This window comes from Electrona antarctica (genome assembly GCF_951216825.1).
Source record: "Electrona antarctica genome assembly, chromosome: 3".
NCBI lineage: Eukaryota > Metazoa > Chordata > Actinopteri > Myctophiformes > Myctophidae > Electrona > Electrona antarctica.
In genome coordinates, this window is record NC_136808.1 from 13,303,774 (window position 1) to 13,318,461 (window position 14,688).

At 42.9% G+C, this 14,688-nt stretch overlaps 1 protein-coding gene across 1 annotated transcript; it reads left to right on the forward strand.

Moving 5' to 3' along the window:
• Positions 1 to 3,723: 3,723 nt before the first annotated feature.
• LOC306920086 (carboxy-terminal kinesin 2-like) lies at positions 3,724 to 11,447 on the forward strand. The gene is made up of 18 exons (XM_079496710.1): positions 3,724 to 3,841; positions 4,014 to 4,046; positions 4,165 to 4,272; positions 4,453 to 4,485; positions 4,603 to 4,710; positions 5,146 to 5,233; positions 5,439 to 5,498; positions 6,387 to 6,609; positions 6,729 to 6,843; positions 7,290 to 7,403; positions 8,568 to 8,651; positions 8,740 to 8,937; positions 9,784 to 9,948; positions 10,106 to 10,244; positions 10,441 to 10,580; positions 10,712 to 10,785; positions 10,917 to 10,992; positions 11,309 to 11,447. The coding sequence occupies exons 2-18, from the start codon at positions 4,041 to 4,043 to the stop codon at positions 11,351 to 11,353; spliced, it is 1,776 nt and encodes a 591-aa protein (XP_079352836.1). The 5' UTR covers positions 3,724 to 3,841; positions 4,014 to 4,040; the 3' UTR covers positions 11,354 to 11,447.
• Positions 11,448 to 14,688: the final 3,241 nt, after the last annotated feature.

The following is a 14,688-nucleotide window of genomic DNA, read 5'->3' on the forward strand; positions in this document are numbered from 1 at the left end:
TTAGTTCTGAAGATGAATTAACTTCTCCTGTCACACTTAGTTTTAGTTGTGAGTGACTGAGCTTTTTTTTTTTTTTTTTAAACTTCCTATAACAACCAAGACTCCTCTCAACTTCCATGAGGTGAAAGATTACATTAATATACATCGTTTATTTTACTAGCATTTTTACTACCAAAGTTCCAAACATAATTGCAGCAGGTGTGTGTGGAGGCCTGGGGGGGAGGGGCGTGGCAATTTTCTTAGTTGTAAGGGTACACTCGAGGGGTGGTTTATTAACGTCATTAATGCACTCCTGTGTTGCTTTCAGAACTCGGCAGCATAGCAGGCGTGCATTCTCGTGTAATATACTGGCCGTGTAGGCTACTTTCTAGGGCAGTGATTTTCAATCCTTTTCATGTCAAGGTCCATTATTTATGCATTTGAGCCACCATTTGATTACATTTAGTAACCTCTCAGACCCAAAACTTAATATTTTATTGTTGAATAAGATGTTGTCTACATGGTAGGAGAGAACAAGAAAACGTTGATCAAAATAACAATAATACTACATTTTCTAACTGTGTAGCTAGACTTCATGTAAATTAAGTAATGCAGAATTTAACTCTGAGAGCGTAAAAATGAACCCATAAGGGAAGGGTTATGCTCTCAAGAGTTAAAGATCTATAAGGAATAAGGATCCATTTGGTTACCAAATCTCCATCATTGCGACTGAAGGTCGCAGTTAAATATGTATTCGTGATGTGCATTTCCCGTCAGTCAGTCAGTGTATCACTCAAAATCCCCATACATGGGTAAAGCTCCCATGGTGCCCAGGTCTCGTGACATCACTTGACATCATCAGGGATGAAGATCCCCGATGTCATAATAAATGCGACCTGCTGTCGCAATTAAGCCCATATATGGAGATCCCTGATGTCATCAATATTAGTATATGAATATAGCCTATAGGCCTATGTCAGAACCTGTTCTGACATTCCATATGTTCATCATTCCTCTTCAATGCCCTACCTGGACCCTCATCAAACCCTGCACTCAAGACACTGCTCCCGCTGCCACCCTTAGATCTCCACATATGGAGCTGACCTGTTCTGACATTCCATATGTTGATCTGACCTCATCACAAACCCTGTACACTCAAGCTCATATGGCCAGTGCATGCTTCTCGTCCTCAGGCGTCTTTACTGGTTTGAATAAGTGATTTTATTTTCTTAAAATAAGTGTTAAAAAGCTGTTAGTAGCCTACTGTTTGTTCAGTAACAGCTAGGGGTCTCCATTTTGTCTCTCATTCAGCGGCAACGACTATGGGGGTGCCTGGGAGCTGGAGCACCCCTGAAGAAAATAGGAACCTGTTCCCTGTTCTCAGAACAGGTATTAAAATGTTAATATATATGATCAGTTGACCCTGATGAAGGCCCATGCAGGCCGAAACACGTTGGTCTTGTTTGTAACCCTTGTTTTTAATATTTAAATGAAATAAAGGATTTTTTTCTACTTCTACTGGACAGAGCTGCCTTGGACCCTCTTTTAAGTTCGCCACCTTATATCTCCTTCCACAGTGACATTGACTCAAGGTATAGAACTTTTTAAGAACTCTTGTGCTTTGCTATATGAAACCCTCTCCAAAGAGCACCTGTCTACAGTTCTCTCTACATATAGAGGACCCACGTAGCGCTTATTCTTTTCTTTTTTTCTGTTAATATTGTGGCTTTTGTTTTAACCTGCCAGGTAGAGGCGGGGGGCACCCCAGGCAGTTATAAGAAATATTCACCCCTGCTCATTAAACTGAAAAAATAAAATAAAATAAAATAAAAATGCATTTTCAGGTCGGTATTGCAATTTTATCAAATCAGGAGAACAGTCAGGATACAGATTAAACAATTGGAATTGTAGTAAGTGATGACACAAAGAAATGAGCAGACAAAGTTGGAACTAGAGCACCTAAACATTAAACTGATAAATGCCTACTCTCTCCTGATTGGCTGACATTTTGTCACCTACCTGAAAATTAAAGCGCTAGAGAGACATGAGACTCCTGTTGCTGAACAAACACTATCAGAATACAGTGATTTAACCTTTTAACAAAAACCTTTTGTTTTAACCAAAATATACCACTTACCCTATACATTTTATGTTTAACTGGGGACCGCCTGGAACCCCCTCAAGGATCACTGGTGGTCCCCAGACTGGTTGAGAACCACTGGTTTAGTGTATTACTATTATTAATTATAAAAAACATATTACAAATGTAATTTGACTCTGTTGTCAAAACATTTCACAAATACAATGTTCACCATTCAGGTATGCTGAATAAATGTGTGTTTCCAGTTTGCCGCCCCCTAGTGGCTTACTGTGTAAATCATCCTGTGAATGATGTGGATTCCCAGAGGCAGGTTTTAGTTCAGACACGCAGATGCTGCCCCCTACTGATTACAATGAGAAACACTTGCAACACTAACCATGCCATCAGTTTCAATTAAGAACTAGAAAAAGTGCCCTTCTGGGCACAGGTCTCCACCAGGAGGATAGGAGTGTGTGATGTTTGGCAAAATGTTTAGGAGTAATATAAACATGTTTCTTTGTTTGTTTCTTGCAACAATTTTCTTCATTTTGTTGAGGAAATGCAGAGCCAGATCACTCATAGCATCTCTGAGGATAGAATTCTGGATGAGCAGGACATGAGCAGGCATTTTGTACAAAACGGGCCACTCGTGAAAACTTTGGAAGGCAATCTTAGCTAATCGGTGTAGAATCTGAGAAATCCAACAGGCTCGTCTTGATCACATGACTACAGAGATCATGTGTACCGATTTGGCCTCATGTGTACCGATTTGGCCTCATGGTGGCGCTATAACCGACAGATGTGGAGGGATGCAGGGAAAATGTTTTTCCATGGCCTCTAGGGAGTGCGCATACATAAGTTGTATACAGATCGATGCAGTTATAGGTAAAAACAGGAATTGGCCTGTTATAGCGCCACCATGAGGCTGATTTGGGGGGGGAAATAGCGGCATGTCGTCCTCGACCTAGTGGAAATGTGTGTGTATAATTTAATGGAAATTGGACACTGTGTTTGTGATTTGTGGCATTTTGTTTGAAACGGACCAATTATGTGAGCTTTGGAAGCCAATCTTAGCCAATCAGGATGGAAGATGGGAAATTGTGCAGATCCGTGTTGATCACATGACTATGGAGATAGTGTATACCGAATTGTGTGATGTATGGATAAAATGTGTACGAGTTATCTACAGAAATGTGTTTTGCCTAAATCGGCCTCATGGTGGCGCTATAACAGGCCGTTGAGGAATATTTGGGGCAGAGGTTCGTCGTTGGCATCCAGGGAGTGTGTGTGCACAGTTTGGCATGGATCGGGCCAACGGTGCCGGAGATTAGCTGATAACGGACGGACGGAAGGACGGACACACGGACGGAGTGCAAAACATACTCTCTCCCCATGCCTTCGGCCTGCTGGAGACAATAAGAGTAATGCAACCCTATATACAGTAACATCCCTTTCCATGTAGTCATCTACAGACTGTAGAAAAGAGTTGTCCTAGTGAGCAACAGCAAGCAACCCTCCCCCTGGCCTATTACATGATTGGATCCACCCACCTCACCTGCTGTCATTCTCTCTCAATCCCTAATCACACCTGCTCTCACTACCTCCTCAATCAGTGGCCTGCTATATATACACTGCCTGACTTCCTGCCCATTAAGTTATTGTATGTTAGCCGCAACAACTCAACCTGTCTGAGAGCCTGCTGTCCTGGAGTCTCAGAGTTTTTAGGTGTTGCCAAGAAGCCACTGAAGCCAGTCAAGTCAGCAGTAAACTGAAGCAAACACGGTAGGAAAACTATTTTTATTTTATTATTAATCTACACATTATTCACAACGGGCAATCGCGGTACTGATTTCTGTCTCATGTTGACGTTAAATGTTAGGTTGTTTCTAAATAGCCTACTGATGTACCGTATACTGTGCAGTGAGTTAACATTAACAATCGCCTTCTCTGTTAGGAAGAACATCAAGAGCAAACGAACACAATGGAGGTGGGTCACCGTTGGTGTTAAATGTATTTACCCGACAGTCTATCGTGGTAACTTTTTTTTTCTCTGTGGTTCTTTGCGCTAAGATTTAACTTAAATATTTGTGTATAATATACAACAGAACGCAGATCTGCCCAAGGCCGTCTCTCGTCTCCCCTTGCCAATGAACTCCACAAAGAGACCGATCCTGGCCAATGCTTCAGATAACCATGAAAGCCAGCCTGCCCAGGTTTGTGTTGCTTTTGAAATATGTATTAACAGTTTGCAGAATCACAGTACATTTCAACTCAATACAAAGTACTGATTTCTGTCTCATGTTGACGTTAAATGTTAGTTTGTTTCTAAATAGCCTACTGATGTACCGTATACTGTGCAGTGAGTTAACATTAACAATCGCCTTCTCTGTTAGGAAGAACATCAAGAGCAAACGAACACAATGGAGGTGGGTCACCGTTGGTGTTAAATGTATTTACCCGACAGTCTATCGTGGTAACTTTTTTTTCTCTGTGGTTCTTTTCTCTAAGATTTAACTTAAATATTTGTGTATAATATACAACAGAACGCAGATCTGCCCAATGCCGTCTCTCGTCTCCCCTTGCCAATGAACTCCACAAAGAGACCGATCCTGGCCAATGCTTCAGATAACCATGAAAGCCAGCCTGCCCAGGTTTGTGTTGCTTTTGAAATATGTATTAACAGTTTGCAGAATCACAGTACATTTCAACTCAATACAAAGACTGTTAACTGTGAGTGGACGACCCAGTTAAGCATTACACTTGTTTACAAGAGGGGTCCACCTTGTTCAATTCATAAAAACATTTAGAGACTTACAAATGGACACTTCTATATAGTCAAAGAACAGGAATTCATCATAAGGGAGGTAAAAAGGGAAAAGAAACGTATACAGTGTGGGGAAAAAGGGGTGGGCGGTGGGGGGGGGATTCAGATTTTACGGAGGCCAGTTTCGAATTGCAACAGTTTAAAAACCACCTTTAAAAATTACTTTAATTTCCTGCTAAATATCACAACCACAAGGGCTGGGAAAAAGTTGTGGTTGTACCATGTTCTGACCCCTAACCCATTATTGATGCCGTTTCTGCAGAAAAGGCAGCGCAAGGAGTCTGAGGTGGTAGCAGCCACTACCATAGGCACCAAGAGACTCCCAGCGGCCAGTGCCAGACCCCCTGTGTGTAAGTTCACCATACACTGAAAATCCTCAGTGTGAGACTGTCACTGTGTACTGTATACAAATATAACTATATACTCCTCTAGATTTGGAGTGTAGGGTCCAACCAACCATCTTCAGGACTGTCTTTCATTTGACAAGAATTTAAGCTTTTTGTTATGAATAAGTTAAAAAATTAAGTAACCACTGCCACCCTCTGTGCCTTTCAGCTAAACCAGACAGATCCATGGGCCATCCTGCTGCCACTGTTGCTGCTGGGCCTTCTAGAGGTGAGTTGTCTGAAACATGCGATCTAACCTCGCGTCACCAGGATTTCCCCCCTGGAGGAAAGCCTAGTTGGAGTTACAAAATTGCTGTGTGATCTGGTCTGTACTCTGGAGTGGATCATATCGTTATGTCATGTTGTAGTCATCAGGCCGGAATCCTCAATCTGGAACTTCATTTCCCTCAAACCAGAAGAATAACAATAAGCGTGACTCGTTCTCTCGTAGCCTGCAGCTTTTATGGGGAAAAATCGATTTGAGGGCCTGACTACAAAACAATGACTACAGCATGATGTAACGATATCATGGGCTCCCGACCAGATCATAAACCCGAAAAGGAATGCTGCCCAGGCTAGCTGTTATCAGCTAATTTGTTACATTAAGTCTGACTGCAGAGGTTAAACTCTTGTCAGCTCTAGGCCACCCATCAACAATGGGAATGGATGATTTTAATTGTCAAAGTGTTAACACGAGGCACAACAACCTAAATTGGGTAACCTAAATGAATCTTCCCAGTCTTTGACTTTGTGCAGTTTGTTAATGGACATTTTGGACACTGTCTGAGGCGTTTACGTGCTGCACAGAGCCCAGGAAGGCCTCAAGTAATTTGATTACACCCCAGTAGCTCTGGGTGTCTGCCAGGCAGAGACCCATGTTGTCTCTGTGCTGCCCTGCAACAAAATGGCCTAGCCCCTGCTCTTATGCCTGAACTGTGGTTAATGGTTCCAACACCAAAGCCATCTTTTGGCTTTATTTGCACTTAGTTCATTACATTGTTAACTTAACTAGTTGGTATAAAAGTAATTAAATAACACTTGTGTGATGTGAGCGGCACCTTGATGATTTAGAGCGGTTGGCACAGCTAAAAGAAACACACATTTTGATGTCCTACAGGTGTAGCTGCTAAAAGGCCTGTCTCAGCCACAGTTCCAAAAGCAGGTGTGTCAGCTGGAACAAAGCGACCTAGCTGGGACTTAAAAGGCAAGGTTGCTGATATGCAGGGCAAGCTCACTGCATATCAGAATAAAGTAAAGTCTTCTGATCAGAGCAATGAGTCGCTCAAGGCTGCAGTGACCGAGAAGGACGTCATCATCAGAGAACAGCAGAGTCGGCTCAGGTATGTCTTATCACTAGGGGTGTAATCAATAGTTTGATCCTGACAGAGTCCTAGACTAATTATTATAATATGAAAATGGACATTTAAGTTGATTACAATGAATACCGTATGTCACTCAGAGAGACTGAGGAGAAGCTGACCTCTTGCCAGGAGACGGTAGCCCGCCAGAGGGATGAGATCCACTTTGGCGAGATGGAGCGACGGTGCCTACACAACGTCATCCAGGAACTCAAGGCAAGTTTTTAGCATTGTAGGGCTCTGTCTGCATATAAGGAGAGAAGTGTTTGCCACTCCATAGACGTGCATGCATGATGTGCCTATAATTATGAATTGCATTCAGTAATGAGCATCAGTTGTATTGCTGATATTTTTAGAACTGTAAATGGGACAAATTGTGTGCAGCCTTGCTTTCCCATAGGTGCCATAGTCTGTCTCGAAGTCTTTAAGTGTAGAGTAGACAGTCACAAAACTTGTAGCTGTTCTGTCCATTGTGGGTAGAATATGAGCCACTCCTTTCTTAGTTTGTAAGAGTCAGGTCCCCCATTTATAATAAATTGGGTTTGTTTACATTTAATGTGTTACTGTATCTAATTTCTTAATGTGCCTATTAGTCTTAGTATGTATGGGGAAATGTCTTTTACCCTGTCATGTTTTGAATTCAAACTAGTTTCCTTCTATAGGGGAACATCAGAGTTTTCTGTAGAGTGCGCCCTCTTCTGGCTGGAGGGATGGGTGGCCACATCCAGCTCCCTGCCCATGATGACAAGACCCTGATTCTGGCCAAGAGTGAGGAGGTGAGTCCATTATGCCTATATTGGTTAGACCAGCGCTTCCCAAACTGGTGTGTGTGCACCCCTTGTGGTGCGCAAACGCCCTCTACGGGGTGCATGACATGAAAAGGGTGGTTTTATGCTGGTGCGGGCGGCGGTGGCTCAGGGGTAGAGTTTCCAGTTGGTAACCGCAAGGTCGCCAGTTCGAACCCGGGCTCCCCCAGAGTTGGTGTCGAAGTGTCCTTGAGCAAGACACTGAACCCTTAATTGCTCCTGATGTGCTGGTTGGTACCTTGCATGGTTTCTGCCGCCATCTGTGTGTGAATGTAATGTCTATGTAAAGCGCCTTGGATAAAGGCGCTATATAAATGCACCATTTACCATTTATGCTGTTTAGCGCAAATGGCTAAATCTGGTAAAACACTGTTGTAAGGAGATGTATAGAGCAGCTGCAGGAGTATACAGCAGCTGCATGTCTCTCAGTGCAGTGATGCACTGATTATTTGCCATAATCATATTAAAAATGTATAATTTCCGGCCAAATACAACGAGACTGAGCGGGGGGGGGGGGGGGGAGCACGGACAAAAATATTTGGGGACCGCTGGGTTAGACCAATGACTTAAAGGTTCAACGCAGAAAACAAACTAATCTTTGAGCACTATACTCTTCTCATACCAGAAGTTATACCTGGGAACTGCCCAGACAATTTCTCACTGAAGTGTTTCCACTAATGATGATTGAACTTCACCACTTGTGAGCTTGTTATTTTTCAAAGGGGAAGTGTTGCAGTCAAGTCTGAACCCATGTCCAAATCTAGAGTCTTATACTAGATGACTGACCCCATGAAGTCTGAACTAGAGCTCTTCACACTTTCACAGGTCCAAAAAGAGGTCCCGAAATGTATCTGACATTTTACCGATTCCGACCCGCTCCGAAAACTTTCAGTTAAACCAAACCCGACTGGATCCGTGACAATTTCGTCCGATTCCGACCTGTGCGGTTCTCGCTCGGGGTCCACTTGGGTATTTTCGTTATCGGGGGCCAACCTGTAATTGCAGACAGTAGACTTCATTTTGTCATCACTGGATTCATATTGGCAATGTTAGTTTTTATTTTTATACCTGCATGCTCTTATCACTGCCTCCATAAACAATGGACATAACATCAACTTTTATTTAATCCTTCAGTCTCATACAGGTCGTACAGATACACAGAAGAACTACTCCTTCTCCTTTGACAAGGTCTTTGGGCCCCATTCCTCGCAGCAAGAGGTATTTATATACTCTTACTCACTCATTGTCCTGTTATGGTGAGACATCTTAATTTGCTGTTTATTTATTTTGGCTGTCCTTCCTCCAGGTCTTTGAAGAGCTCTCCCTCCTCATACAGTCGGCCCTGGATGGTTACAACGTTTGTTGTTTTGCATACGGCCAGACGGGGAGCGGCAAAACTCACACCATGGAGGGAGAAGACTCAGAAGATGGCTGGGGAGTCATTCCACGGGCAGTGCAGCAGGTGTTTAAGGCAGCAAGGAAACTGGAGGAGCAAGGCTGGCAGGTTGGTCACCCTGTGCATTTAACTTTTTGAGTGGTGTAACCACTCCAAGGAACAGCAATGTCCGTGTTAACCTGTGTGTGTGTGTGTGTGACTATGTGTTAACATATGTTTGTGTTGTGAGTCATGAGTACCAGTAGGGGTGCTGTCGTGCCAGAAACTGAGATAGTGCTGCACAGTTGCCTGCTAATGAGAGAGAGGAGGGGGGGGGGGTCGTCTGATGGGAGTTTAAATTGTAATATCCTTGCACAATGCGAGTCTGGGGGTGGTCTGATGGAAGTTTAAATTCCTTGGGATTAGGTTTTGAAGTAACTTATAGAGCATGGGTTTTCAACCGGTAGTCCGGAGGTATTGCAGGTGGTTGCGGGGATTTTTTTAAATTATCAACATTGGCTCTTTCAATCTTCAGTTGATTTATTTATAAATCAGTGTTTCATACAACCAAATGTAGCCTAGTTAACAGCTTGAACAAAAGCCAGGTGTCGGCCTATTTGACAGTGCAGTGCAGAAACATAATTGCTTTGATGCATAACTAACATCACAGCTGAATACAGACACACACCTGCCCTCTGAGAGTCTGGAGTCATTTCTCTCAAAGCCCTCGAATATGATTAAAGATTGTTATTATGGCATGCTCAATTATTTTCCCATATCTTTGATTTGCGGGACAGTAGTGCTATTTCCGGACTGTTCCAAGAGATGTGGGACGGGTGATCAGCCCAATAGTGGTGGTCCCCAGGTTGCTCTTAGTCAGAATGGTGGTCCCTGGGTCAAAATCAGTTACAACCCCCTGCTATAGAGCATCCTATTTGTGGAGGGAAGTTCTCACCTAATACTCGTTTCCCCCAGTTCTCCTTCACAGCAAGTTTCGTAGAGATTTACAATGAGACTCTGCGTGACTTGCTCTACACCGGCAAGGCCAGCAACCGGCCTGAGCACGAGATCCGGAAGTCTGCCGACAACACTGGAACCGTAACAAACCTTACATACAAGAAGGTCACTTCAGAGGACCAGGTACAGCACACTTATTTCTATTGTCTGTAGTTGTTACATAGCCACTTAACTTTCAACCTGGTATTGAAATGTGTTGAGCATGATGTGGCACTTCATGTAAATGCTCATTTATCTCCCAAGCTGACTAAAGATGCCAATTATATTCCCCAATTGTCAGGTGATCGATCTGATGGCCCTGGCGAACCAGAATCGTGCCACCGCTCAGACCCCTGTCAATGACCGCTCCTCTCGCTCCCACTCAGTGTTCCAGCTTGGCATCAGGGGAGAGAACACAGGCAGGGACCTGAAGTGCAACTGTGAGTACTTTATTAAGGTCAGATGACCGTTGCTTGTCATTCCCAGTCTCTCCACTGTCCTATCAAAGGCAAAGCCCCAAGGCCCAAAAAAAAAGACAATTTCTTGACTTATCTTTTTTCTTTTTGGGGCGGTCTGTGTTTTGCACGTTTGTCTCAATCACACTTTCTTATTGCTGACTTGTATTCATCTGTACAGCCACCCTATGCCTGGTGGACTTGGCTGGTAGTGAGCGTGTTCAGAAGAGCCAGGCACAAGGTGATCGCTTCAAAGAGATGACGGCCATTAACTGCTCACTCACCAAGCTGGGCATTGTCATCACTGCCCTGGCAAACAAGGTCTGTCATTCTCTGAACCCTGCACTCAGTTATATGAAATTATGAATGCTACTTTCATTTCCAATCTGTTGCTTTTTGACTGGAGCTTCTGTTTTGGGCCAGGCTAAAACCATATTTTCCTTGTGTTCCAGGAGAATTTCATTCCATACAGGAATTCCAAACTGACTTATCTTCTTCAGGGATTTTTGGGAGGAAACAGCAAAACGTGAGTTTGAACCTGGAGACCACAATTATTCTGAAATCCACAAATGTCAAATTTAGTTTAGAGTTGACTAGTTTGTCTTGGAACACTGTCGGGATGCATTACCTGACCTGATCTTTTTCTCACCCCATCAGGCTGATGTTTGCCAACATCTCCCCAGAGACTGACAACTTTGGGGAGACTTTGAACTCCCTGAGGTTTGCTAGCAAGGTGGGTAGTACTTATCTACTGTATTTCTTGAGCACACATTGTAACTGCTTAAACTGGGTTTCAGGCTGCTAGCCAAACACAATTTGGTGTCTCCATGGAAACCAAACTTCATTTAAGCGCAGTATAAGATTTGAAAATGTATGTAAAATTGCTCATGATTCTATATTTGGGAAAACCAACACTAAAATATATTAAGCAGATCCTCTTTTTTTTTTTTGGAAAAGTTAAGCAATATGCTTCTCGTGTTGCTGCGGCTTGTTTTGACATTTGTTCATTCAGTGTTTGGTCTTCAATGTAACATTATGTTCTCTTCCAGGTTAATTGCTGCGTCATTGGCACGGCTTCAGCAAATAGGAAGTAGTCGTCGTCGGGATTATTGTACTTTATGGGGAAACTAAGCAGCATTTGTTTTTTAACATTTTCAATTGAAAATGACTGATTTTTAACATTTTCAATAAAAGTTTTTGGACAAAGTTCTGTGTATTCTGGAAAGTTGTTTAATCGGTACACATATTTGCGCAAAGGCTATATGACGGTCAAACGCATATTTTTGGTGTGTGCAAACCCTTAGGTTGACAACTGGTTATTTGTATTGCCAGATTGTTCTTGCTTAATGTAAATCACTCTGGAAATGATATGGCAAATTGACATTTCTCCCCAACTACTCCTAATACTACGGCAGCAGTGTGTTGGTGTATATGTAGATATAAATACAGGCAGACGGCTATTTTTCTTTTTTTTCTCCCTCATTGCCAAAGTGACTTTTCTTTCTTGAAAACCAAGCAATTATGCTGTGAGGAAGTCCAACATTTTAATGGGAAATACCTTGGAAACAAACGCTGACATCCCGTTAGTCTGGACATATATGGATTCTGCGTGCGGTTAACCTAACATTACTATTACATTTTAGTCCACTTGCCAGAATGTGAACCTGGACATTTTCAGTACCCTAATGTTTTGTTAAATGTTGAGTATGGGTCCCCAGCATTTAGAAACTGCCGGATGCTAACTTGCATATGTTGGGCAATTGGCATAAGCTGGGGTATATTGACACCCTATACAATTCAAATTTTTATTATGCTTTTAAGTGGTATGTGACATTTCAAACTAGGGGTTTTTCATTATTCTGAATCCATTGCTAGCATTCATTTTGCATGGAAAAACACAGGGCCATATATGATAGGCACTTGCCCAACTGTGCTGATCAACCTCATCACATTTGTTATGACTGCTCGACCTCATCACATTTGTTATATGTGATGACTATAACCGTTTTTAGCCAAATGAGAGTTTTTCATGCAAAGCTAATGCTTACAATGGAATCGGAATCATGAAAACCCTCAGTTTGACATGTCACATGCCACTTAAAGCACAATGGAATTTTGAAAATGTTGCCATAGGTTGTCAATGATACCCCAGCTAATTATTAAAATTACACAACATGCAAGTTAGCATCCGGCAGTTTCTAAATGCTGGGGACCCATACAATATATTTCTAACAAAACTATAGGGTACTCAAAATGTCCAGGTTCACAAAGGGGCTCTATGGGCTGGCAAGTAGACTTATTTAGGGATATAGATAGTCATGAGGTTAGGGATAGGGTCTGAATTATATCACTGAAATGTGGGAAACCATCCTTGCCGTATTAGTCAATGATCAGTCATGGAAGGAGGTTAAACAGAAAATTGTTTTCAAGACTTGTCACTTGGAAAGAGTGGGAAGATGTACTTACAAAACAGTCATATCAAGGGACCTCAAAACCTACTCTAGTGAGGTTTTTAACCAAGTATTGGAGAGTCTGGATTGGTCCGATGAGCTTAAAAGCACACTTGTCGAAGAAGCTTGGCTTGGCTTCAAAACCAAATTTACATCAGTACTGAACAACATGGCTCCTTTGAGAACCACCAGGGGCAAAACCCGCTCGGAACCATGGATGAATTCGGACATACTGGCTGCAATGAAAGCCAGAGACAAAAAATGCTCTGAATTTCTAAAATGCAAGTCAAAGCTAGCCAAGCGCTTCGACAGTGTTCGCCAAGCTCGTTTGAACAACCTAAATACCCAACGAATAAAGCTACGAAACAATGTAACTGCCATGACCAAATCAGCTAAAAGTAACTTCATTAATGATAAAGCTCAGGAAAACAAAAACAATCCTCATGAGCTCTGGAAGCTACTAAACAATCAACTAAGCTATGGTCAGAAACTAAAAACCAGATTTTCAAACATAAACATCAAATCGGACAACACTCTCATCACTGACAACCTTGATGTGGCCAACTACTTGAATATCTTCTTTACAAACATAGCAACAACTCTGGTTAACAAACTGCCCTCCCACTCTGGGCTCTTTGGTGTAGAGCACATTACAACCTTCTACAGAAACCTAGGTGTTTGTAAAGACGATTTTAAACTAGTTATGGTAACAACTGATGAGGTAATTAAGAAACTGAGTGCCCTCCAACCCCACAAGGCCACAGGCCATGACAACATTCCCTCCAAATTTCTCAGAGACTCAGCCATCTCTATAGCTCCAATCATCACCCACATAGTAAACCTCTCCATCAAACAGGGACAGGTCCCCCAAGATTTCAAACTGGCCAAAGTAACCCCCTTGCACAAGAAAGGGAGTAAATTAGACCCCGGCAACTACCGCCCTATTTCTATTCTTAGTTCCATCTCGAAAGTGATGGAAAAAATAGTCTATGAACAGGTTGAAAAGTATCTTGCCACTAATAAATTATTGTACGAGTTCCAATCTGGCTTCAGAACATCCCACTCCACTGACACATGCCTTCTCTATTTGAGCGACCACATCAAACAAGAGGTGGACGCTGGCAAATACTGCGGCATGGTCATGCTGGACCTCCAAAAGGCTTTTGACACCGTGAACCACTCCATACTGGTTAACAAGCTAAAAGCAATTGGTTTGGATAGCACATCAGTGAGCTGGATGCAATCCTACCTGGAGGGGAGAGAACAGATGGTGGAAGTGAACGGAACACTGTCCCCCCCCCTCCCAGTGAGCTGTGGCGTTCCACAAGGAAGCATACTAGGGCCTCTACTGTTCCTAATATATGTAAACGACATGACTTCAGCTTGTGACTGCAACTTGTTCCTGTTCGCAGATGACTCAGCACTGCTGGTCTCGGACAGGGACAAACTGCAGGTTGAAAATGCCCTCAGCTCTGAACTCGGTAGAATCTGCACCTGGCTCGCTGATAACAAACTATCTTTACACCTGGGAAAAACTGAATCCATTCTCTTTGGCTCTATTAGTAATCTCAGCAAGGCAAATGGCTTCTTGGTTAGAGTGGGTGACAATGTTATCACACGTAAAGATGAAATTACCTACCTAGGTTCCATCCTGGAGGCTAATCTTTCCGGTGATAAAATGGCCACCAACGTAATCAAAAAAGTCAACCATAGAACAAGATTCCTCTACAGGATCTCCTCACTGGTCAACAAAAACACCTTGAAGACCTTAACAGGAGCCCTTGTACAGGGTTTCTTTGACTATGCATGCACCTCCTGGTACCACAGCACCTCAAAGGCCCTTAAAACCAGGCTCCAGACTTCCCAAAACAAACTGGTCAGGCTCCTACTTGATCTAGCCCCCCGAACCCACCTCACCCCTGCCCACTTCGACAGGCTGGAATGGCTTAGGGTCGACGACAGAGTACAGCATCTTGCAA

Coding starts and splice junctions, on each gene's coding strand:
- LOC306920086 (XM_079496710.1), top strand. Junction 6,844..7,289: donor ACGTCATCCAGGAACTCAAG/GCAAGTTTTTAG, acceptor TTCCTTCTATAG/GGGAACATCAGAGTTTTCTG. Junction 10,993..11,308: donor CCCTGAGGTTTGCTAGCAAG/GTGGGTAGTACT, acceptor GTTCTCTTCCAG/GTTAATTGCTGCGTCATTGG.